This window comes from Drosophila innubila, chromosome X (assembly GCF_004354385.1).
Source record: "Drosophila innubila isolate TH190305 chromosome X, UK_Dinn_1.0, whole genome shotgun sequence".
In the NCBI taxonomy this organism is placed as follows: Eukaryota; Metazoa; Arthropoda; class Insecta; order Diptera; family Drosophilidae; genus Drosophila; species Drosophila innubila.
The window spans coordinates 26250697-26276329 of NC_047626.1; the positions used below are offsets into that span (position 1 = coordinate 26250697).

Sequence of the window (25633 nt, forward strand, 5' to 3'; positions counted from 1 at the left end):
ATAGGTTAATATAAATTGTTGTCCTATCGATAAAATCAAAAACAGCTGACTGGACAGTCAGCGGAAAGGCCGGTACTGTTTGAGAGGCAAGTAAACAACGAATTTATGAGACACAACACACACACTCAGATTGTCGCTTATCAAAGAAAATGCAGGTCAAAGGGTATCAGCGTCAATCGCTGACAGCTTGAGCGGTCCACGATTTCTTGCTAGTATACATCCGTACGCCAGACGCGGCATAAGAATACATATATCTGCGCAGACATTCAGTCACACTTTTCGTGTTCAGCATGCAGCATTTACGATCAGTTACCAGCGCCTCCAACTTGCCGCACAAACTGCAACTGTGTATACGTGCAACAATCCCTGATAAACACAACACGGTTAGCAGAGCTTACAGCTGTTTGTCGAAAAAGCAACCGCGCGCCAACTTCGCCGTAACGATTTCTACAGCGAAGTTTTTGCAATTTTCGCCGTCAATATCAGCGACAACAACATCGCACTCAGCACCGCTCACGATCAGATACAGTTCAGACTCAGGCGTGGTAAGTGTATGGAAAAAAGAACTCTACTATTTTAAATAAATTATTAAGTCAACTAATTGTTATCTAAATAATATCTATATTATTTGTTGCAAGATCGCGCGTGCAACAAGTGTTTGTTTTTTTTTTATGTGTAGAATGTGCAGTTTCTCTCTGCTATTCATCTTTCTCTCTCTCCCTTTGACTGCCGGCAACACGTTGTTTTGCGGTTGTGCTTTGTCTTAATGCTGTTGTTGTTGTCGTCGTCGTTGGCAACGCGTGGCTTTCAAGCTGACCTTGAAAGAACGCTTGAGTCGCCTTGTGTTTATTTGGCTTCGTGTTTTGTTCATTTAATCAGTGCTGCCGTAACTTCCAGAACTTAAATAACTAATTTGATAAAAAAAAAAAAAAATCGCTAGAAATAGCTAAAATACAAAAAATCTATTTCATGTTCTCAATTTATTTACAAAAATGTAAGGGTACCCACAAAAAGCTTAAAATTTTTGCTATTTTTGTAAGCTAAAATGCCAAATAACTCCTTCATTTAAATATTCCAATACTTTACAATCTTGCGTCATTCCAAAGTTCAAAGTTTATTATCTCAGATTTCATCTTTTAATCAACTTTCTATGTCATAATTATGACACTGTAAATCAACTCCTTATGTCATAATAATTAGTATAAAACCATTTTAAAATTTCAAAACTGATTTGTTGTACCGTTTCTGATACCGGAACCGATTGGACAAAACCAACTTAGAACCCTTTACCGATCTTAGTTTCGGTATTATTCCCTTTTTTTTTTTGCATAGTTAGTTTACAAAAATCGAATTGTTTTGTTTAATCTTTTAAAATAGTCAAAAAATTTGCTATTGAATTTTTTATTTTGTCTTCTTTCATTATAATGCAATATGCATTTAAAATTTTTGGCATAAATACGCTGTGAGCGACTCTATGTTTTTAGCAAAAAAAAATATATTAAAGTTATCCGACAATCTTTAACTTGTATTGCTTTTGTAATCAGAAAATAGCCAAGCTTAGCTTCAAAACAGCTTAAACGGCAACACTGCATTTAATGCCTACACAAAAGTTTCATGATCTTTCAATTACCTGTTAATCTCCAATTGCAAATTTTGCACTGGAAACGACTTCGACGCCAACGTCTCGCCCAATTGGATTTGTTTGTTTTTCGTCTGGCAATGATCGTAAAATCAATTTTCATATTGCGTTTGCATTTTCATGCGATTTTTGTAGAAGCAATAAATAATAAACAAATAATTTTGAGATCGCTACGCTTTTTGTGGTGAAATGTGCAAAATGTGACGCCCGTCCTCAAATATGTAGAATACACGTACTATGTATATCGCTTAGTAACTAGAAGTCTGTCATAACTGAACTAAACACAGTAACAACAAAAGAGAAGGTGGAAAGAGATTTCATCAAGTAAAAAGTCCGTCAGTTCCTTAGCTTCAAATCGTATCACAGTACTGATCTATATCTTCAATTTTTATCTTATATCCCACATGTTGTTTCCAAATTATATAAAATGAAATAAACTGAAATGAAGTGATCAGCTGTTCTATGAAAAACAATTATATCACCAATTTCAATAACAATCGTATAGCAGTAAAAGTAACTGTAGGAACAAACTGTAAGACTATCAACTTTTCAAAAGTGAAACATTAAAGTTCAACCAAAGTTAGTAAGTTTTTCTTTAGATATTCCAGTTTTTAGTTGCTTCTTCACCACAGTTGAGGTTATGTTAACTGTTTTCGGAAAGAAAACGGAATTTTTCGAAAATTGTAAAACTTGTGGGTCTTCGAGCTTCGAGCAGCTTCCTCTGATAAGAAATTGACATTTACGACGACCTTACGGCTGTTGTGAGGAGCGGCCCACCAGCACAGCCTTATCTTTTGCAATAACTTGAACTTTCGACACATGAAATTGTGATTAGAGCGTACGCAAATAGATGCAACTCATGGGGGGGTCTCTTTCCTAATATTCTAGCGCTATCTCGATACATATGTATAATAATACAAATATACATGTGTATTGGATAGAGATATATAATCGCACTGCACATGCCAAGATTGTCACAGCAATCTTATCGGACGGTTTCTTTCTATCAATCATGTACACTGGATGAGTTTTGAATAGCCAAGCAGCGATAGGGCCGGATCCTTAGCGTTACAGTTACCGTTCCCGTTCTCGGGCCATTGAAAGCGTCTGTCGTCGTCTTATCGTCTTATCAATGTTTTCCAATGTTTTTGTGAACCTTTTGAACCCATTTGGTTAGTTTCAAAATATGCAAACAACTTGAATCGAATCGAATCAAAGTCATAAACACCTTGCGATCGCCACAAATGCAACTCAGTGCAGTAACGATCGTTGCCCGGTTCGCAACAAAGCAAGAGCTTTAAAGCTTCTTCAATATTGATATTAGTTGATTGATTACGTGTTACAATAATTGTAGAAAATGGCTGACCAAAAAATGCTGCAACAAACATTGCTGGAGAGCGATCCCGAGCTCGCTGATATCATTATGAAGGAGAAGAAGCGTCAGATTGAGGGACTCGAGATGATTGCCAGCGAGAACTTTACCTCATTGGCGGTATTGGAAAGCTTAGGCTCGTGTCTGACCAACAAATACTCCGAGGGTTATCCAGGCAAGCGGTAAGAACGAAAAGAAGAACTTGCATTTGCTTAAAGCTTAAATGTGCTTTTGCAATTAACAAGCTTTAATGCGCTTTGAGCTTTTCTAACTTTTCTTCTCTTTTTTCACTGCAGTTACTATGGTGGCAATGAGTTTATTGACCAGATTGAATGCCTGGCTCAAAGCCGTGGCTTGAATCTGTTCAATCTGGATGCAACCAAGTGGGGCGTCAATGTGCAGCCCTATTCGGGCTCTCCAGCCAATTTGGCTGCCTATACTGGCGTACTGCGTCCCCACGATCGTATTATGGGCTTGGATCTGCCCGATGGTGGCCATTTGACGCATGGTTTCTTCACTGCCACTAAGAAGATCTCAGCCACATCGATATTCTTTGAGAGCATGCCCTACAAGGTGAACCCAGAGACGGGTATCATCGACTACGATAAACTGGCGGAGGCAGCAAAAACTTTCCGTCCTCAGATTATCATTGCGGGCATCTCGTGTTATTCCCGACTGTTGGACTATGCACGATTCCGTCAGATCTGTGATGATGTTGGTGCTTATCTGATGGCTGATATGGCTCATGTGGCTGGTCTGGTTGCCGCCGAGCAGATACCCTCACCGTTTGAGTATGCCGACATTGTGACAACCACAACGCATAAAACGCTCCGTGGTCCACGTGCCGGCGTCATCTTCTTCCGCAAGGGCGTGCGTTCGACCAAAGCCAATGGCGAGAAGATCATGTACGATCTGGAGGATCGCATCAATCAGGCCGTCTTCCCAGCGCTGCAGGGTGGACCGCATAACAATGCCATTGCTGGCATTGCCACTGCCTTCAAGCAGGCCAAATCGCCGGAGTTTAAGACGTATCAGACACAGGTCATCAAGAACGCCAAGACGCTGTGCAAGGGCCTCGTTGACTTGGGCTACAAGGTGGCCACCGGCGGCACCGATGTCCATCTCGTGCTGGTCGATGTACGCAACGCGGGCCTGACTGGCGCCAAGGCTGAGCTCATTCTTGAGGAAGTCGGCATTGCGTGCAACAAGAATACCGTGCCTGGGGACAAGTCGGCTCTGAATCCTTCCGGCATTCGTCTGGGTACACCAGCACTGACCACACGTGGTCTTCTGGAGAAGGACATTGAGCAGGTTGTCCGGTTTATCGATTCGGCGCTCAAGATTGCCGCCGAGGCTGTCAAGGCGGCGGGTAGTCCTAAAATGGTTGACTACGTGAGCACGCTCAAGGAGAATGCGGAGATCAAGAAGAAGGTCGAGGAGCTGCACAGTTCTGTCATCAAATTCAGCTCCACATTCCCTCTGCCTGGTCAAAAGACTCTGTAGATTGGACATCCACTTGCCTTTTATCTCTTTCTTTTCTTTATGTATTTCTAACTCGAAAATTTGTTTCAAAATTCTCAGTAGATCTGTGGATGCCGAGTATGAACCCTTCGGGCATCTCGAACCTAAAAATTCATTTTCCAATATTTTGTAGATATTAAAAGAAAGTAAATAACTTTCCGTAAATTTAAAACATTTGTTTCAATTCTATTCGGTCTTTTGGGTTTTTATCAAAACAGAAACATAGACTGCTTCTTGCTACCCATTAAGTGGTCCGCTTTATTTAGGTACAACTGTAACTACAACTAACATCAACTACGAGCTTGCACATAAGTTATTTTCATAGTGATAATTACGATAGCTTGAATGATTCTTACTACAGAACTTTCAAACATTATCCACTAATTAATTATTAACTAATTGATTTCATATGTAAACTATAAAAAATAGAGTTAACCTTTTCTTTTGAGACTTCCAGACAGCAGTTGAAAAACAGTATTTCTGTTGAATATTTGTATATATACTAAATTGTCCATTTTTTTTTTAACTTCGATTAAAAGAATTTTTTTTATATTTAGAAGCATTTATCAATTGAAATAGAATTTTGAACGGCATAAAAAATGTAAAAACTAGTTGGTTTCTCTTAGCTTATTGTAGAAATTGTTCATTTTTCTTTTGCTGTGTAACTTCTAAAGTGATACAAAAAAAAATCCTGAGAAATCGCCGTGGGAGTTTTGGAACAAAACTATATAGCAATTACATAAGTAGTAAATATTCGAGAAGGTTTGAATCTCTGCAGCAAATTTATAACCATAGGCATACATTCAATACATAAGTTTTTTAGACATTGAAGAAATTAAAATGGAAATGTAAAGTGTTGGGAACACGATTTAAATTAACACAAATGAAATTTACACATAAACATTGACACATTTAAAAAAATTTTAAAAATTTAAATTGAATGTTTAGGGAAATTGGAACACAAAAGTTTAAAATGAATTTGAAATACAAATATGGCGAAATGGGAACATGCCTAATAGCTATTATCCAAAATTGTTAATAACTTAAAATTATGAAATGTAAATTTAGTACTGTATTTACAAAAGACAAAAAAAAAATTTTAAAAAAACACAATATTGATATCCCTGTCTCAATCTCTCTCCGTTGTCGGGGTTTAATTTAACGGATGATCGACAAACTCAATTTTCGTCAGTTCCTTGCTGAGTCGCGCATCACGATGAAAACGCGAATTGTGGGTGGATAATGACCACTTGGTCTTGAAGTTTTTCATACAGATAAAACACTCGTGCTCCTTGCTCTGGATCTCGGAGTGCCTGGAGGCAATGTGACGTCTCAAGGCATTCATCGATTGTAAGCGACGTTTGCAGAAGCTGCAGATCAAGGGAACTGCAATCGTGGGATTGTCCTCCGTAGCAGAACCAGAGGCAGGGCAGGCTTTTGCATCAGCTAAAAAAAAAAAGAAAATTAATAAATTTTGAAATAAAACTGTATATTGACTTAAGTGCTTTGCTTATAAATATAAATGAAAGAACTGGTTTTCATTAAGCTGGAAATACGTATAATTCTTGGCTTTTATTACGTGTATTTGATTTGATTTCATTTCGTTATCCTTTTCTTTGCTTAAAAAAAAGGAGAAGAAAATTCAAACATTTTTCTTACTTTCTTTCTTGATTTTGTTATCATTTCATTTTTTTTTTATAAATATGTACACATAGCATATTTGGTTCTCTTTTTGTTTCATATACTTATTCTGTTGCTGTTTACATTACACAAATATATACGGGAGACACAAAATTTTAATGTTTTCTGAATTTAACTTACAAAAATTTTCTAAATACTCTTGCAGACTATATGAATTTTCCAGTTTTCCAACAGTTTTAAAGTGGAATCTTTTATTAACAGTAATGATAGTTGCGTGAACTATCGCAATACATATCGCATAACTGAATTACAATAGTTTCTAATGCTTTATTTCCACATATTTTAAATAAAATATTTACTTTATAAACATATTTACTTAGAGATAGAGTAGAGTCTGCAAGAGTGTTTCAACTTCGGTTAGACCGAAGACAATCTGCTGTTCATTTTACTGCACTTTAAGTTGTATATGTATGTTTTCTCTTTCATTTTATTGTTTGTTTGTTGACATCAAAATTGTTGTAATCGATACGATATATGTAAATATATATCTATACATTTATATAATACGTATGAGTTGTTCATTATATAATTAGCCTTTTAATTAACTAAGTATTATTTATGTATATTATCTTTAGCGTGTAGGAGTGTATATGTATATGTGTTTGTGTGTGTGTGAAAGGTGAGTTGGAGAGTATGGGATGTACATACATCCAACTTTATGACATTGAAATATATGCGAATAAAAAAAATTTCAAATTTAATATGAAAGTTGTATTTTGCGCTTAAATTGAATGTGTTATACTATCTAAATTTAGAGAAGAGGTAGGGAGGGAAGGTATGGAAATGTGGGAGTGGCAAGTTTTAGAAACTAATAGAAATAGAATAATATACAAATGTTTGCCTTAACTCAGCCTATGTTTAAACAATTGCTGAACGCTTTTCACAATTCGCTGGCAAAACATATTTCATTTTGTACAATTTGTGTGTGTGTTGTTTGTGTGTTGAGCAAAATACATAAATATACGAGTAGTATAAAACATAAGCGACTGTAGATTGGAACTGACGGCCTGCTCTGGCTTTGGCTCTAGCTCAAAAGTGTTTTAAAATTAACTAAACATAATTTATATATACAAGTATATGTATATATTATATTTTATAGTTAATAGTTTAAATTTAAAGATTTAGTTCTACGCAGTATGTACAATTCGTGATGTACGTGACGCACTTTCGCTAGCTAAACAACTAAAATACAATACATTCATAAATTAAACAATATACGTTATTTCTCATTTTGTAAATTGAATGGGACTTTGGTAGACCCAATTAATATATAGGTATATATAGATGACATGGCTTGGTCAACATGGGATACACCAGCTCCACTGACTGATTGACTCTACTGACTGAAAATAGTTTTTCCTTTTTTGCTTACAAATTACAAACTTTTGTTTATAGACACATACGTAACACACATACACACACATATATATATATATGTATATATATTTTTCAGCCAACTGTTCCAACACTCAAAAACGCAAGTTTTTAAATTCCAAATAAGTTACTCATATGCTGCATATTTTTGTTGTGGAAATTGGTCTAAATACAAATTAAAAAAAAAAAATTAATGCTGGATTTGATGTGGCAATGTTTAGGCTAATTAATGACTGTAAAATGTTTTGTGTGTGTATAATATATGTATGTGTGGTGTGTGGTGTGTGTTGTGTATTTGATTTTTCTGTAGTTTTTTCAACATTTTCTTTGCATTTGCTAACATTTTTGAAGTGCATTTTTGTTTTGGACGTAATGTTTTAGCTCGCTCTCCTTCATCACCCTCTCGCTCTCTCTTTCTCTCTCTCTCTCTCTCTCTCTCTGTCTTCCTTGCTTGACTGAGAGTGTGTGTGAGTGTGCTGCCAGTTAGTGCTGTCTCTTTCTCCATTGATACATCTCGATCCACCGGAGACGGATTGGTTCAATTGACACCGTGCTGCACTTGAAAGATCGTCCATCAGTTCTCCGTCTTGATGGCGACCTTCTGCTCGTGGGAGATGCGTATGTGCTCTCGGAGGCTGTATTTGTTTTTAAAATTCTTATTGCAAAGCTCACATTTGCGCGGTGGTTGAGGCGTGTGTTGGGTGCGAATATGTCTCCAAAGATTCACCGTGGTAATAACCATTTTGCAAAACTGACATTCTGTCCATTTATTATTGGGTGAATCTAAAAATATACAGAAAAATTGGACAAATTATACAATTATCTGAGCTTTTTACTTTTCGATTCTTTTCTCAATTCTATACATCTATCTTTGTCCCATTTCTGTTTTTTTTTTCTTTCTTTTTTTGGGCCACCGTTCTAGATTTTATTATATTTAATATATACTATATATTAACAAACACTTTGGAGACATATTCGACGCCAAAAAAAAAAACACAATTAATAATAAGTAAACATACAAAAAATAAAAATACAACCTACACATACACATACAATATCTATACATAAATATAAGCTTAAAATAAATTATTTGAAAAGGAGTTAAATTAATTATAATCAACAAATGAATTGTAGAAATCAAATTCGAGCATAAATCAAACACATTTCCATTAACAATTATATGATTATAATAGAAATACATTTAATTTTAAACAAACTACATCAACAATTACTCAAATTAAGTCATAATCAAGTCTGCATATATCTACAAAATGTTTGGAATAGTTTTGTTTACCTAGACATATGGGTTTGGTATATTTTGCATATTCATTTTATGTACAATTATTTTAAAGAGAATGTAACACGTAATTTTTAAAATTGCAATTGTTTTATTGCTTAGTAATTGTTGTTTTTTTTTTTTCTTTTTTATAAAGAAACTGTTGAAAATTCGTTTTCTGTTTCAAAGGTTTATAAAACAATAATTCGGTGGATTCTCAAAACGATTCGATTCGATATTCGATTATATACAAACATAGATGGAATAGTAGAAGAGTGTACCTAAATTAATTGACAATTTTAGGTCCGGTATTGCAATGTCTAGTTTAGGGGTTTGATAATTATGTCAAAGATATTTGGAAAATATCTCTTTGATAAAATTTAAGGAGACATTGAATAACCGGCCCTTAGAATTCTTAATCAAGCACTAACATAAGTAATATACATAAGGCAGTTTCTAAATGATCCAACAAGTTATGATCCATTAATTATTTAATTATTTTATAGAATGGATAGCAGAGTGTTAGTAGAATATACGGAACACTCACCATTGGTTCCACTGGCTTTATTATCCGTTTTCACTGGCGTCACAGAAACTGTCGTTGTGCCACCCGTCGTCACAGCGCCAGCATCCTCCAGCACCGCCTGAGCGGTGGTTGTGGTTGTTGCACCACTCGCCGTGCCCAGCAAGCGTGCTGCAATTGAAGAATAGTAATAATAAATAATAATTACAACAAATGTAATTCATAACAATTGTTTGAAGTCTACAACTTACTCATTTCGATGGCAATTTCAGCATTATCGGGATCTGCTTGATATTTCTCCTCGATTTCAGACTCAGTTAGGATCTCGTATTCGGATGAGTATTGAGCCACAGTCTGTGCGGCACCTGTGGTGGCATCCTGTGACGTTTGTGGCGTGGCACCGTCCGACAGACGATCATCCACCTCACTGACTATATAATCTGGTATATCCATTTTGACGGCACCTCGCAGAAAAGTCATCTCAGCAGCTGTAAGTACAGAAAGTAACGGACGTTTAGTTTATTAGTTTTTTTTAGAAAGCGGTGCAAAGTGGACTCTCGAACCGGTTCAGATGTGGTACATTATACACTTACTTTTCACAATGGTCTGTTCGTCCTTTACGGCATAATCGACCGTTTCGGTGGTGTAAATGTTGTCATCGTCATCCGAGAATGTGATTTTCCGCTTCTTCACGTTGTTCGCCGTTGGCAGCGATACAGTATTCGTGATCGTCAGGTGTTGCGCCTGCGCTGCCACCTGCTGCTGTTGTTGCTGTTGCTGTGGCTGTTGTTGTTGTTGCTGCTGTTGTTGTTGTTGTGGCGGTGCCGCCTGAACCTGAATGTGTTGTATCTGAGTGCTTTGTACATGATGATGCTGCTGCTGTTGCTGTTGTTGCTGGTGTTGATGTTGGCTCTGCTGCACTTGCAACTGTGCCGCGGCGACAGCAGCGACCTGCGTTTGAACCTGCGTTGCCGTTGCCTGCAACAGCGTTGCCGTTGGTATTTCGATGGTTTGTGTTGCACTCTGCGCCTGCCCGACAGTTGCCACAGCCACCTGCTGCTGCTGCTGCTGCTGTTGATGATGCTGCTGCTGCTGTTGCTGTTGATGATGATGCTGCTGCTGCTCGTTGACGGCACGTATTGTGCTGGGTATTGTCTTGATGAGCTTGTGTTCACTGATCAGTGGCGCCACCGGCAGCTGCGGCTTCTCCTTCTCCTCAGCGGTTAAACCCTGCACGGCAAGTAATTCTGCCGTTTGCAGAAACGATTGCAGCGCCTCTTGTTGCACATTCACCTCGCCCTACAACAAGAAAATAAATGATTAAATAAATAAACCAAAGATTCTCTGTAACTCACTTACCTGGTACATGAACTCGACTATCGAGTTGAGATCTTCGAATTTGATAAACTTAAATATAATGACAGGATGCGGATGTGGATTCTCTTTGAATATCTCTTTGAAGTAGGATGAACATGATGATAGCACCACCTTGTGGGCCTTGATCTTGCGACCATCCACACAGAGGCTAACATCAACGAAGTCATCGTTAAGCCTGTGGTTATCCAATGAGTAGGTCAAATGCCGCAAATAGTTGTTCCAGCGCAATGAATATTGCTGTGTGGTGGCCATCTCTCTCTCTCTCTCTCGCGCGCGCTCTCTTTCTCTATGTGTGTGTCTCACGCTCCCTGCACGCAGTTAATGGGCAACTCTTTCACTAAACAACGACTTTCAAGTCTATCTATCGATATAACGACTTTTTGGGACTAATCCAATTAACAGTGCTGCAGCTTTTGGTGGACACCAAGCGCCACCTGCCCGCTGCTTGCCGCAATATCGTTGCACCACCACCACCAACCACCACCGCACCACCACCAACAAACGAAACAACAACAAATTACAATTGCGCCCTAATTTGTCGCAAAATTATTTAATTGCAATTGCAAAATTGTGTAGCAAATTCTTATTAATTTGCTTATTTCATTTCGAATTTCATATTTCAATCGCTTATATTTGTTTGTTTTTATTTTGCACTTTTGCTTTGTTTATTTGCAGTGTATTTAGCAGTCAATTGCTAAAACGACGCTCAATTCCCATCCCCCTTAATATTATTGTTGTTATGCACATTTATGCCTATTTTGCTTCTGCTCGCACTTGCACATTTCAATTATATTGCACGCATTTTTTATTATTTATTTATTTTCGTTTTGTAGGTATTCATTAGATAGAGTTGTATCGAGTTTAGGGTTGTCGAAATTAGAGTTGTATCGAATCTTTCGGATCTAGCTCTATTGAACTAATCCCTTAAGTGAACGAATGAACTAAATCCCTGATTGAAGGTCATTTAGTTCAGTGACTAGGAAATCTAATATAGTTCCTTCAGTGAATAGATCCCAAACCAGTTTGTTAAGTGAACGAAAAGTGCCGTTGTTTTTCGGCGCAAGGTCCTTAAGCCGAGTGTTGCCGCTCCAGTAAAAATTGTCGATCTGGTTTGATTTTTTTACCTAAAGAAATAAGTACATTTCCAAAAAAAGGTAGAATTTTGATAATTTTTTTTTTAGAATTGAATTTTCTAACTTCTCTTCCCGAAGGCTGACGACGAACTTTAAGCCTTCATTAAAATGTTTACCTTTTGTATAATTTCGAATTTAAAACTTTCACCAAAATATTAATTTATTTTATTAATGCACATTTGAATTTGTGCGCACTGTTAACAAACAGCAATGGCCGATGTAACAGTGTCAGCTGCTGTTATCTCACAGCTGTGGCCCACAGACTGACACCAGATGGCGCTTAAGCGACGTTAAATATTTGAATTGGTTTCAAAACAAATCTTTATTATACCATAGCCAAATTTTAAATTAACATAACAAAAAAAAGTAAAAAAAATAATTGAAATAGCTAAGGTTATAGATTTTACAGCTTAAGAAATGAAAGTGCGCATAACAAATCTATAAATGAGACGCAATAAAAATCCATAGACGACGGCCCGACACAAGTAATCCAGGACATAAAAGATCTTTATGCGAAGAAGGGCACCGCTGCTGCTCTTAGGACTCTCATGCATCAGATACTCCTTGGCGCCACGTATGCCATTCTGAAAGAACTCCACGTAATTGATGTTCGAATTGTGCATGAATCCAAAACAGGGACTAAAACATTATTAAATAATAATAGTATTACAATTCAGGTTTAATATTGGAATCGAATTTTTATCTTACATTTCTTTCGGTGGTACTATATCGTGCAGCGCTCGGAATCGATCATTCTGGAAGTGCCACTCGGTGACGGCAAAGACTTGCAACGCTTGGAATGCCGCAAAAATGCGACGTTGCAACTTCAACAGGCTGAAAAGTTTAGATTTGTGATTAGCTTGCATCAAAACGTTCGCAGGGGATTCACACTTACAAGGGTTTTTCATTGCCCAAGCGCAGCAAGGAATCCACCACAATGGCCATCATAATGTGCATCGTTATAAACTGCAAAAGAAATTCAATTTAAGTATATAATCATAATCAAAATCATCATAATCATTACTAAGCAACAATAATGATGTTTTTTTTTAGCTTTACTAAAACTATTTTTGAAACTTTTTTGGAAAAAGTAGAAAGCAAAACAAAAAAAATGTTCCTTTAAAAAAAAATTTGTATCTCTAAGACTATTGACTTAAATTATTTTTTATATTATTATTATTTTTTTTAATTTTTAGAAATGTAAAGTCAAAAAATCTTAAAAATACTTACAAAAAACAAAGCCAAAAGAATGTACCTATTAAAAAATTACAAAACTCTAAAACTGTTTACTTAAATGTAATGAGTATATTAATTAACATTATATCACTTATAATATTCTCAATTAATTGTCATGAATAAAAGTTCATCAGTGGAAAAAATGCTTTTAAGAATACCAAAATTTTAGAAACTAAAAGAAAGGTTCTACCACAGAAAAGTTTGTAAAATGTTGTCTTTTTTTCATAAATAAAATTAATTAGAACACATAAATTCACTCCAATACTCACCCTGACAAAGTGTAGAACCGGACAAAGTGTTATGCTACCGCCTGGCAACCAGAGGGTCTTCTCAAATGGATTCTCCCTAATACATCTTTTGCCAATTTCAATAACCTGCCCCATCGTGACGGGTGAAATGTTTGCCGTGGCACAATTGATCACATCGATGTCTTTGCCTTTAACGGGGGCCTTGATCAGATACTTGTACGCGGAGATGATGAGACCACGTACAACCACATCAACAGGCACAAAGTCGGCAATGATGTAGGGATCACAGTTCTGGGAACGCAAGATACCGACACCACAGGCGACCAACATGCCAGTCGGACCATTGAAATTGTCTGCCCAGCCTGGTACAGGATCCTCCAGCGACGAGATCACTGCATTAAAAAAAGTGAAAGTAAGTCTTACGTATAGTTCTTTTACTGGTACTTTTACTATATTTCAAGACATAGACAGCTACTTTGTAGCCCTGTATATTAAAAGTACTAGTGGGTCCATCAAGTTTTTCAGAAAATTATCGAGTTGATCTAAATTTTAGATTCTAAAATCAAAAGTCTACCCATCTGTATGAAAACCCCGATCTCAGAAACTATGAGAGCTAGAAAAACTTTGATCGAGTTTATATTAAAATTTACCACGCAATTTTAAGGAGATAGTCTTGCCATCATAAGGATCGTAGATCTGGTGTGATTTAAAAATTTCATTACGATCGGATAATAAACTCGAAAGTTATACCACAAAAAAAAAACAATATAACACAGGGTCTCTAACATTCGGATTCGCTCGACTGTGACCTTTTCTACTAGTTACCAAAAGCTATAGTCAGTTTCTAACCGTGAAAGTAACGCGGTACTGTAAATATTAATGTAATCGATAAACGATAAAGAAGATTGAAATCCGGCTTTCTACCATATTCTTTTGACAGTATCGGGGTCTTGGGTAGCTCTACTAACCGATTGAGGGTCTGAATATGTAAATTGGCAGCTGATCCTTGTAATCGTTTGCCACGTGCTCGGCCAGACTCTTGGTAAAGGTGTACGTATTGGGCTGGAAATTGCCATACCTAAAACGATAAAATCACATTTCAAAATTGTTGAATCGAGGAATTTACTATCGAAAGTTACCCACTTGAGATTGTATATGTCAAGGGTTTCCGCATCGTAGTTCTCGGCCAATTTGATGGTGGTGCGCCAATCCGCATAGGGTGGGTAAATGCGCTCCTCAACCTCGAGCTCCGTTGGGTTCGAGTACGTGGTGGACACATGGACAAAGGCCTTTAGTTTCTTCCAGTGTAAGGCCAATTTAATGAGCTCGTGAGTACCACGTGTATTCATTAAAATCGCCTCACGCAGTGGATCATCAAAGCTGTCAAGATTAATCATGAATTTTAATGGGGATTAAAAGAGAAATTGCTCGCAGCTAAAGTGGATAAAAAAATAAATTTCAAAATTGATCGTACTCCCGTACTTTAATAATGAGTTCATACTCAATTTAAAAAAAATTCTAGATTAGTGAAAATTTGATTGTTTTTTCCGTATATATACAATATATATTTTTTTTACACCTACCGTACGGAGGCTGCCGAGTGATAAACAACAGTGACATTACGTAGACGCTGTAGATCCTTCTCACTAATGCCTAGACCAAGTTCCATGACATCGCCAGCAATGGCCACCACCTTTGAAAGCGTTTGGGGCTGCTCGGATCGCAGGCGATTGTAGAGCTTTGAGTTGAGTAACTCTTCCAGGCGGGCTTCGACCGGTACACCCTTCTTGGGACGCACCAATACATAGATCTTTCCCAGTGTTGGACATGAGCGCAATAGCTTCTCAATAAGCGCCTTACCAACGAAACCTAAACCGTAAAACATAACAGATCATTCGTATTCCACATATGGGAGGGATTAGCTTACCGGTGCCGCCAGTCACAAAGATCTCCTGATCCTTAAATGCCTCGGAAATCAACATAATGATGCGTCCAAATCACTGTCCAAATGCTCTCTAAAAAACTTAAACACATTTTCATAGAAGAAGTGTGCAAGCTTCAGTCCCGATTATGGAAATTCGATCGACGAAATCGGTTGATGTCATTGAATAAAGCTCAAGTAAGGGTTATTTCACTGAATATTTAATAAAAATCGCTCACAAAGTTCCAAAGTAACAAACTACGTACATGGTACCACAATATTGAAATTCTTTCAGAATTTATTATACCCTGCAAAGTAGCGTGTGTAGAGTGTGTATTTAGTTCAATTTCAATATGGAACACATTTACCCTGTACTTAAGCAAAGCAAATTAAATATGAACATTTATATAACACTTAACAAAAATACTTGGCGCCTTAAATTCAAACACATGTGTGTTCTAAATTCAATTCCTATTCCCGGCTTTTTGAGTTGAAACATATATACATATATATATTGTGAAATATTTAGCACGTTATTATTAGCATATCTTCAGTGTTTTTTGTCCGATCCTCACAAGATTGGTTTAATGCTCTTTTTGGGACCAAGACTTTCAGAATTTCAGAAAATCAAAGGACCAATTGTTCTTAAAACTTTACTGTAACAAAAACTAAAAACAAAAAAATTTCAACTCAAAAAGCTGAGACTAGAAATTTATTTTAAACCTATAGTATGGTTTCTTGGTGAAAACATCTTAGAATTGACCGTTTATGGAGTATGGGTTACCATTTTTACATACAAATCGATGCACCCAAATTTATATGCATATGTAATCGTTAAACAGGGTATATTCTAGTCGCGTAATCGCCATTCGCAATTTTCAATTATATCAGCGATTTATGCTGTATATATTATAAAACCTTACAGTTCAAAACAATACACTAGGTCATCAGTAAATTTAGCAGAGCTATAAAGAAATTTTATATAAACCGTTCAAAAATCGAACTGGTTCAGATTAGAGCCGCCAAACTCAAAGCAGTACACAGGTGTTTTATAAGACTATTTTTTTTAAGTGTTTTAAATTAAAGATAAACACTAACTGTCTTGTGTGTATTTAAGCGTAGCTTTTGTTTAACATAATTTAATTTCTTATTTATTTTCGGCCTTACATTACATTTTTTCAAAAATATTATGTTTTAACGGTCAAATTCTTCTTAGTTTATTGGTGCTGCAAACGAGTTCGAAATGAGTTCAAAAATTATTCAACGGCAAGCTTTTACAACCGTTACGAAATGCAGCAGCCGCAAAAAGAGATGCACAGAGATTGGGAAAGCAACAATGTGAAACCCAGAAAGTGTAAAACGAATCTGGCACAATAGTAATTTATAATCCATTTTCAAAAGCAAGGCTTCATCCAAAAAAGAAAAAAAAAAACTATGTTAACAATTTGTGGTAACGTTAGAACGGCACTTTAATCGCAGCGATGGGTCGCTTGGTCATTTGCTTTTATGAATGGAATGGTCCGGTCCACATTCTAAGTTTAAGGTCATTAGCATATAAATGTATGTGTGCGTGTGTATGAAATACACACGGCCATCAGCTGCATTCAAAAAGTGATATAAAGAGAGTAAGATATTCATATGTATGTATGTATATAAAAATAATTTAGAGCGAGCTTAAACCAGCTGCATGCGTGTTGTTGTTTCTGCCAGAGCGACAAAAGCTCCAAAAGTTCGCTGACCTGACGCGGCGGCAACCATTCGATAGCGGTTAATTTTTTTAAATTTGTTGTTTTTTTTTGCCGTCCAGTAATGGGGAATACATAAGGCTCGAGGGGTTTTTGTTTTCTGCATTTCACATTTTAATTAACATTTGAAGGCGTAATTATACGCATGCAATTAGAAGTGTGTACAAATACAAAATGAAAAATTAAATACGAGTACAAATTTCAACTTATATCGTAAATTCCAACGAGTTGCAGTCGCTGCAGGCGATGACGAAAGAGCGCACATTAATGCTATTGGCTGCTGTTGCTCTCTCCAACTCCCTCGCTCTCTTCCACGCGCATGTGTGTGTCCATGTGTGTGAGTGTTTGTGCGTTTATGTTATTGCACTTACCGGCCGGCAAATGCAGCAAATAAAAAAAATATAGAATAGTTAGAGCGAGCGAAACGTTAGGCAAAGTCGGAGAGCAAAGCTGTGGTGTGAGTGACGCAGGGGGTGGTGTTAGGTAGGTAGCGTTATCAGACAAGCTAAAGAGAGAGACAGAGAGAGAGCGAAACAGAGCGGGTTGGGCGGTCAGTCAGATAGAGAAGGAATAGAAAACAGAGTTTGCTTAAGTTTTTTTTTCATCATATTTTTGTTTCACTTTGTTGTTTATAATTACATCATAATTAAAAAATAATACATAAGGTTGCGTTTGAAATTTTACAAAACGTGTTGATGTTCTTGTTGTGTTTTGCATATGGTGTTGTTGTTGTTGCTGTCTTTTTCATTTTTGGGGAAAATAATTATCTTGTCTTTTCTGCTTTTTGGGAGTGCTCGCATGTGTGTGTGTGTGTTTTTATGTGTCTTAAGTGGAATGGCAGAGAATATGTTTTACTAATTGTTGTTGTTGTTGTTTTCAATTTAGTTGTTATATTAAAAGGTATATAAAAAAAACAAAAAAAAATATTATGCATTTATATCATATATCTCATGTGAAATAAATTAAATTAATGCTAGAACACAACATGACGACCGATAATGATGATGTGATAACATTGCGCAGCTCTTGTTTGTTGTTGATGTTGTTGTTGTTGCCACTCCACTTGCTCCCACTGCTTGTTGTTGTTGTTGATGGAGAGCTTAGAAGCACTTGCGATGGACAATGGATGGGCCAGACTCATCGTATTCCTGCTTGGAGATCCACATCTGCTGGAAGGTGGAGAGGGAGGCCAGAATGGAGCCACCGATCCATACAGAGTATTTACGCTCTGGTGGGGCAATGATCTTGATCTTCATGGTGGATGGTGCCAGGGCGGTGATCTCCTTCTGCATGCGATCAGCGATGCCTGGATACATGGTGGTGCCGCCGGACAGCACTGTGTTGGCATACAGATCCTTACGGATGTCCACATCGCACTTCATGATCGAATTGTAGGTGGTCTCATGAATGCCGCACGCCTCCATGCCCAGGAACGAGGGCTGGAACAGTGCCTCGGGGCAACGGAAACGCTCATTGCCAATGGTAATGACCTGTCCGTCGGGAAGCTCATAGGACTTCTCCAACGAGGAGCTGGATGCAGCCGTGGCCATCTCCTGCTCGAAATCGAGAGCAACATAGCACAGCTTCTCCTTGATGTCACGGACAATCTCACGCTCCGCCGTGGTGGTGAACGAGTAGCCACGCTCCGTGAGGATCTTCATCAGGTAATCGGTCAAATCGCGACCGGCCAAATCCAGACGCAGAATGGCATGGGGCAGAGCATAACCCTCATAGATGGGCACAGTATGGGAGACACCATCGCCGGAGTCCAACACAATACCGGTGGTACGGCCGGAGGCGTACAGTGAGAGCACCGCCTGGATGGCCACATACATGGCGGGTGTGTTGAATGTCTCGAACATGATCTGTGTCATCTTCTCGCGATTGGCCTTCGGGTTGAGTGGTGCCTCGGTCAACAGCACCGGGTGCTCCTCGGGCGCCACACGCAGCTCATTGTAGAAGGTGTGATGCCAGATCTTCTCCATATCATCCCAGTTGGTCACAATGCCGTGCTCAATGGGATACTTCAGGGTGAGGATACCACGTTTGCTCTGTGCCTCATCACCCACATACGAGTCCTTCTGGCCCATGCCGACCATCACGCCCTGATGACGTGGACGGCCCACAATCGAGGGGAAGACGGCGCGGGGCGCATCGTCACCAGCGAAGCCGGCCTTGCACATGCCGGAGCCATTGTCGACAACCAATGCAGCAACTTCTTCGTCACACATTTTGTAAGCTGCAAATAGAATAAGCAAAAAAGAACACGAACAAATTAACAAAATGGCCACCAAGCCTAAGAGAGCATTCACACTCTCTTTCTATCTCTTATTCTACATGTATGTATATACATTCTCTTCCTCTCTTTTGCAGGCAGCGGCAACACCCTGCACATAAATCTACAACTTCGCACAAAAAAAAAAATCGAGAGAGCTGATGCAAATCTAGCTTATTAAAACAGTTTATAGGAGGCTTATAAGTTTTTTAAATTCAAGCTAAATTCTCAAATCATACGTTTGTCTTGTGATTTGGCTGCATTGCTGCTAAGCCTTTTTTTTTATTTTATTTTTGCCACTTTTTTTTTTATATGTATAAGTTTTTTCCAATCTATCTTTTTTTAACGGTCAATTTGTGGCAACAGTGCTCAAGAGCTTCACTAAGAATACCGGCGCAAAGCAAGTGGCCAAAGGAGAGCCACTCTCTCCTGTGTGTGTGTATGTATACGTGGTCGCAGCACAAAAATGGCGGCCACTTGCACGAAAAAAAAATTCAACACTTAAGCCGGCAACTAAAAAGTCTGTTGATTCTTTATGCAATTTATGATTTAGCTTTACCTTTTTTTTGTTTTATTTAACAAACGACGAAAATTTAATTAAAAATTGAATTGAATCTTGTACAATTCAAGTTGAAAACTGAAACCACACTTGGTTTTTGTTGTTGGGAGGCGACGAGGCGAAAGAGTCACTAAAAATGCAACCGCACCGTTTGACTGCCGAAAGAGGAATGAACAAACTAACGAGCAAGCGAACGAATGCCAGTTAACAGCTATTTCAAGCGCTGCTCGCAGCCAACGTCGACGTCGCCGTCACCGACGCCAATGTCGTTGTCTTCGTTGCGAGCGCAGCTGCTGCTCTGTCGGCTCACTCGCACCTAAACGTACTGTGGCGCATGCGTGTGACAGAGAGCGCATGATACAGCACGCTTGGGTAGCCAACTTTTGTGACCATATATGGTCATGTTTCGAAGCGAATTGTTGACAGAGAGGAGGTAGAAATGTTGCCGCTTTCGCTCTTTCTCACGTCGCAACGGCAGCAGCGACTGAGGCGGCGGCGACGGCGGCAGCGGCTGGTGACTATGCCGAAGGTTTTCTCCATTTTAGCGCGGCTCATTAAAAAACCGGCATTTTTGCATTCAAGAAAGACCAAATAACTTCAATGACGTGATTCTTTGACTATTTCTGGCCAAGTTTGCCTACGTCACTTGCACCGTGGGCAGATGCCATAAATACAAACAGGCATATATAGATATATATGTGCATAGATACAGATACAGATACAGATACGTATGTATGTAAGTTGAGATGCTACAAATTTGGCAGTTACTTTTCAAATTGCTCGCTATGAAAGTTAATGGAAGCGTGGGAAAAATAGAAAGTGTTTGCAAATTAAATTGCAAAAAAAACTGTCGACAGTTTCTTTCTTCTTCTTCTTTTTCATTTGCTACATTTTGGAAATCCATATTGGGAACGCCCCAGCACGATATCTCCACATACATACGTACAAAGTATGTCCAGTAATTGCTTTGACAAACAACAAAAAAATGCACATATTTTTATTTTTCCGAAACAAAGAAATAATAAAAGATCAGTTGGTTTTAACTATTTTTAAAAACAAAAACAAACATCAATAACATTCCTTTTTGTCAAAACAATTACTTGACATACTGTATGTATATCTTGAATTCTTTAGCTAGCTTCCAAGTCTTACGAAAGGAGCTTTATATCTTATCGATCCACAAACTTAGTGATAAGATAAATGTTGAAGGGAATTTTTCACTGGCGTCAGCATGTGACTTAAGTTTTTGAATTGATTACAAATCAATTCTTGTTGTTTATCATTCATTTCATTATCACAATATTCCACAAGCACTTGTATAAAAAAATTGGTAAAAAAAAAAAATGATGGTATTCACTATTTTGTTAGCTTCTTAACCGTTTTGCTAAAGTGTTTCTTGATAAACATTTTTATTTTTTATAGTTTTTCTTTCGATTTGTTGAATTTTTGAATTCTGTTGCTTTGGTTGGACAGTTGATGAATACTTACATTTGGTCTGTTTTGTTTAAAATTAATTAAATAAATATAAATTAAGTCTTTCGGTTTTGTGTCTTTTGTTTAGACGACTCAGCTAGTTGCTTTTAGCGGTTTTGTGTCGGGAGGAATATCCACACAGCACAAGAACTCAAACTGTAATGACATGAAAACTGGTCGCTGTTTGCCGTTTTATAAAGCCACTGTCCGTCCTCAGTCCCCAACCGGCACCGTAACTTAGCGCCTTATCAGCGCCACTTACACACTTCTCCAGCCTGGCAGCGTTTTACCATATATGGTATGAATTCAATATTACCCCGTTGTCGTTCACTGTATGTGTGCTTTTCGAGTATGTATGTGAATACATTGTTCGGATGTGTGTGTGTGTCTGTGTGTGAATGCTGCTCGCATAGAGTATTTTTCAGCATAATCCCCTGATACGGGCGTCGCGTCGGGTGTGACTGTTTTTCAGGTTGCGTCACTTTCTCAGTATCGTTTGCCACAGCGTGTAAACAAAATACTACAAATTAGAACCTTAACTTAAATTCATTGCAGTGACTAAACATTCATTTCTTTCTTCTATATGAATCATTTGAGTTTTATAGTTTTATAGTGGAAATTATTACGAAATATTCATATTAATACTCATTATGCTCGTTAAATATTCAGAGTAAACATAAAGTTGATAATAATTATCCGGCATGTTCCGGTTTTCACTTCCTATTTCATAAGATTTCATAAAATGTAGTTTTTCATTTTGCAAAACCGTGAATAATAACTATTTTTGTCTATAAGAATCATTTGACACTTTCGTTAATAAATATTAAGAAAATCGGGGGTGTCATAGAAATCCCTTCCAACCAAGTTATCCTTGAAAACCAAATTGTTTTTAGTTCTCACATCCAAATTGAGGTAGTCATCGAATTAAGTAAAAAAAAAAAAAAAAAAAAAAAAAACAGACTCTTTTGCTTATTTCCGAGTCTATTTACTAAAAAATTAAATCCGTACTTTATCTAGGGCTTTGAAAGTGATTTTGCTGTGACACCCCTGAATATTGTTAAGTAATGCATAGTAAATAAAAATTCATAAATTCTTTATGAACAAACAAAAAACTTTGTTGACAATTACTCTTGACATTAACCATGCCAAATGTAGGTGTTCCTAGAAAATTACATTTTCAGAGTCTAAAGAATCTATTCACCTATTCACAAGTAGGAAATGTAGAGTATTCAGCAATCGTCATATTTTTCAACTTTAAAGCTCGGTTTGTAGCAATAACGGCGCCAGGCCAAACAGCTGCCAGTCGATGCGTCAACTACGCGTTTGCGCAAAAGAGATAGCGGCATCAACACTCGACACACACACATACAATTAATATGTATGTATGTATGTATTTACACACACACACACACACACTCACAATTGCGCTCATTCACTTGCTGCGCTCTGCAAAATGCTGACTCAACTCAGTTGCGCAGGGGTTTGTTTGGCTCTCAAAACGTAATTTAAAACTTGTGATATAGAATAAAATGTTTAAATATTATAATATATTTTAGTATTGCAATTTTCTTAGTCATATGCGGCATACATAATTAGCATTAAAGTGCAAAACAGGCCTTGGCCAATGCATATCTAAAGCCGCTTTCTGTCGCTCTCACAGGCGCTTTAAAAGTGAAAGAGTACGGAGAGGGGAAAGTCGCACACAAGCGTGTGCAATATATGAGTCTGAATGTGTGTGTACATGTGGCTATGTTTTTGTAACGGCAATTGCTCATACATGGCAAACGAACGCATTCCATTGGCAATCGTGATTTTTAGTATTGCCGGTTGACTAATCTTTGTTTAAATAATTGCCTATTTTGACGCACAAATAGCTAGCAAATAAACAAATATCATACATATGTATGTATAAATACATACATACATATGTATGTGCATGCAGCAAAATACACATGCAACGATAGCGGCGAGCTTGCATACAAAAAGGCAGAGCGCAAAGCAAGCGCAAGTGAGAGCGAGAGAGGCTTACGCAGGCGTGCGCTTTCGCAGCAGCATGAAAAGAAAACAACAAAAACAGACAGACAAAGCACAGACACAGACAACGAAAAACGTATGCATGTATGTATGTATGTTTGTTTGGCCACTGTCTAAAGGAGTGGCAGAGTGACGATGCTCTCTCTTCTCTAGTGCCAGCCCCAACTTTATTGGATCGTATTGCATTTGTATGCGTCTTTGTTTCTATATGTGTATATTTTGTATCTTTGTATATTTGCAGTTACTCGACTTTGTTTGTACATACACAAGAAGAAATCGAATTGGGTTTGATTGTTAGCAACAAATTCATAGAATTGTTTAATGCAGACGCTCAATTTGTTGCCTTGAGGTCCACATGTATTTTTCCAACACAACTGAAATAACTCTCATGGTGTTAACTGCTATTCGCAAACGTCAGCATTTCGCATTTCATTCTGTCTGTTCTTCTTAGTTCTCCCTTGCTCTTCATTCACTGTGGTAACATAGACATTATGTGCAGTACATATGCATGTATGCTTATACATAAATATGTATGTACATATTCATACATATGTACATAAATATATGTATGAATACATATATTATTAGCCGGTTTCTGACGCTTTTTCTGCCTTGTTAGAATTTCTTAAAATGTGTAACGCATTTGTGGAACACATGTCTGATCTCTTTTGTGTATCTTAAAGCGAGCTTCTCTCACTCTTTAGCAGCCTTGGTGAGAGTATTATAATTTTGTCGCGAAATGTGCAACATATTAAAGGATACATATGTATGTATGTATGTACACAGGCACAGTAAGCTGTTTCCAGTTTACCACTGCATCTTGATCCCTTATTAGGTCATTTTTAATAATCAAATATGTTTCTCAGATAAATAAAGAAGTTTTTAAGCAAATGCAAAATATTTCATTTAAATATATGTATGTTATAAATTTACCTATATTAATAGATAATATTTGAAATTTTGAAAACAAAAAAAGTGCTATAATAAAATATATGTATAAGCCATAATAAGCCACTTTGAGGTTTCGGTTCATATGTACATATGTACAGTGGCTCTCAGCTTATTTAACCCAATACTCTTACATATTAAAAATTTTGAGTGAATTCAAAACAGTTACTTGACTTAACTGCATGTCGGAGCCCGCTGTCTCTGACAGCTATATCATATAGCTGATATAGCAACTATCTCTCAAAAATTGCAAGGGTATCAAATTGTCAGCTTGGCAAAAATAAATTTATAGCGTCTTTCTTTGCAGAACTTGATTAATTTGTTGACTATTTTTACTGTTTTAACGATGTCAATTAAGATCGCAGCCATTTTCAGCTAATAGAGATAAAAGCTTTAATTTTTTTTTTTAATTTTCAATCATCACGAAATGTTGCGTATGTAGATCGATTGAACTAAACTTTAAGCTTTATTATGATACCCACTGTTTAAAGGCAAAGAGAGAGAGAGAGAGAGAGAGAAGGAGAGAGAGAGAGACATACAGATGCGTTATGACCTTGTCAGCTGTTAGCCAAGGGAGGTGGGGCAGGAGGCGGGAGGTAAGAGACGCTTAAATGTACACACAACTGCTTTTATTGAAACTAGAAATAATTAAATAGCCAAAAACGGCGCATTGACGTTGCTGATGACTTTGAAACCGCTATGTGTTGATAAACAACAACAGCAGCAAAAAAAAAAAAAAAAACAAAAATAAATACAAATAAAACACAAAAAAAAAGACAGTCAAAGCAACTACAACAAACAGCAAGAGCCATGATCAACGACCTTTCTCCAAAAGTTCGTAGCTCGTCACGTTTTCTACACACTCACACTCGCACACGCAAATGCTAAGTGGGGACCGAGACGGAGATAGCGACAGAGACGTAGACGTAGACAGTTACAAGCTCAGCCACTTGCTCTACTCGCCAGCAGCAACAACTAACACTGCTTGCATATGTATGTATGTATGTCTGTGTGTACGCGCATACACGCAGAGAACATTGTAACCATAAAGAGCGCACGCTGTGGCCAGAGCTTAGACTCAAGCCTCGAGTCGAGTCGAGTTGAGAGTCGTAGCCAAAGCCAAAGCCAAAGCCATTGTCAAGGTCATTGAATGAGAAAATTTTTACAATTTTCACAATTAATTGGGCATTTAACGCGCATATTTGTATTTGGCATTAACATATTTACACACATTCATACACGCTGCAAATTCCCCTCTCTTGTTGTCTCACTCTCTTA

At 37.5% G+C, this 25633-nt stretch overlaps 4 protein-coding genes across 8 annotated transcripts; 1 reads left to right on the forward strand and 3 right to left on the reverse strand.

Annotated features, from left to right (window-relative positions):
- Positions 1–394: 394 nt before the first annotated feature.
- On the forward strand, positions 395–4704 carry LOC117794445 (serine hydroxymethyltransferase, cytosolic). The gene is made up of 3 exons (XM_034635034.1): positions 395–545; positions 2994–3193; positions 3308–4704. The coding sequence occupies exons 2-3, from the start codon at positions 2997–2999 to the stop codon at positions 4512–4514; spliced, it is 1404 nt and encodes a 467-aa protein (XP_034490925.1). The 5' UTR covers positions 395–545; positions 2994–2996; the 3' UTR covers positions 4515–4704.
- Positions 4705–5486: 782 nt separating this feature from the next.
- LOC117794455 (modifier of mdg4) lies at positions 5487–11299 on the reverse strand. Of its 3 annotated transcripts, XM_034635065.1 has the most exons (6): positions 10766–11299; positions 10460–10705; positions 10000–10300; positions 9658–9894; positions 9431–9577; positions 5487–5978 (listed from the first exon to the last, which is right to left on the reverse strand). In XM_034635065.1, the coding sequence occupies exons 1-6, from the start codon at positions 11033–11035 to the stop codon at positions 5686–5688; spliced, it is 1494 nt and encodes a 497-aa protein (XP_034490956.1). In that variant the 5' UTR covers positions 11036–11299; the 3' UTR covers positions 5487–5685. The 3 variants fall into 3 exon arrangements, with proteins under 3 accessions (XP_034490956.1, XP_034490937.1, XP_034490946.1); XM_034635046.1 differs by having other exon boundaries at positions 10000–10705; XM_034635055.1 differs by lacking the exon at positions 5487–5978 and adding an exon at positions 6068–8390 and having other exon boundaries at positions 10000–10705.
- Positions 11300–12219: 920 nt separating this feature from the next.
- On the reverse strand, positions 12220–15396 carry LOC117794469 (putative fatty acyl-CoA reductase CG5065). Its single transcript, XM_034635078.1, has 8 exons — positions 15328–15396; positions 14984–15269; positions 14544–14780; positions 14369–14478; positions 13422–13792; positions 12812–12882; positions 12625–12750; positions 12220–12555 (listed from the first exon to the last, which is right to left on the reverse strand). The coding sequence occupies exons 1-8, from the start codon at positions 15380–15382 to the stop codon at positions 12327–12329; spliced, it is 1485 nt and encodes a 494-aa protein (XP_034490969.1). The 5' UTR covers positions 15383–15396; the 3' UTR covers positions 12220–12326.
- Positions 15397–17813: 2417 nt separating this feature from the next.
- LOC117794475 (actin-5C) lies at positions 17814–21545 on the reverse strand. 3 transcript variants are annotated; one of them, XM_034635091.1, is made up of 2 exons: positions 21389–21545; positions 17814–19305 (listed from the first exon to the last, which is right to left on the reverse strand). In XM_034635091.1, the coding sequence occupies exon 2, from the start codon at positions 19295–19297 to the stop codon at positions 18167–18169; it is 1131 nt and encodes a 376-aa protein (XP_034490982.1). In that variant the 5' UTR covers positions 19298–19305; positions 21389–21545; the 3' UTR covers positions 17814–18166. The 3 variants fall into 3 exon arrangements, with proteins under 3 accessions (XP_034490982.1, XP_034490991.1, XP_034490999.1); XM_034635100.1 differs by lacking the exon at positions 21389–21545 and adding an exon at positions 19904–20077 and having other exon boundaries at positions 17814–19307; XM_034635108.1 differs by lacking the exon at positions 21389–21545 and adding an exon at positions 19901–20077.
- Between the last annotated feature and the right edge of the window lie 4088 nt (positions 21546–25633).

Excerpts from the sequence above, each read along its gene's own strand:
- LOC117794445 (XM_034635034.1), top strand. The coding sequence starts at position 2,997 with ATGGCTGACCAAAAAATGCTGCAACAAACATTGCTGGAGAGCGATCCC. Across the intron at positions 3,194-3,307 it reads GAGGGTTATCCAGGCAAGCG|TTACTATGGTGGCAATGAGT; the intron begins GTAAGAACGAAA and ends TTTTCACTGCAG.
- LOC117794455 (XM_034635046.1), bottom strand. The coding sequence starts at position 11,035 with ATGGCCACCACACAGCAATATTCATTGCGCTGGAACAACTATTTGCGG. Across the intron at positions 9,895-9,999 it reads CGAACAGACCATTGTGAAAA|CTGCTGAGATGACTTTTCTG; the intron begins GTAAGTGTATAA and ends CTGTACTTACAG. Across the intron at positions 5,979-9,430 it reads TAAAGCCAGTGGAACCAATG|CTGATGCAAAAGCCTGCCCT; the intron begins GTGAGTGTTCCG and ends TTTTTTTTTTAG.
- LOC117794469 (XM_034635078.1), bottom strand. The coding sequence starts at position 15,382 with ATGTTGATTTCCGAGGCATTTAAGGATCAGGAGATCTTTGTGACTGGC. Across the intron at positions 14,781-14,983 it reads CACTCGGCAGCCTCCGTACG|CTTTGATGATCCACTGCGTG; the intron begins GTAGGTGTAAAA and ends TAATCTTGACAG. Across the intron at positions 13,793-14,368 it reads CATATTCAGACCCTCAATCG|TGATCTCGTCGCTGGAGGAT; the intron begins GTTAGTAGAGCT and ends TTTTTAATGCAG.
- LOC117794475 (XM_034635091.1), bottom strand. The coding sequence starts at position 19,297 with ATGTGTGACGAAGAAGTTGCTGCATTGGTTGTCGACAATGGCTCCGGC.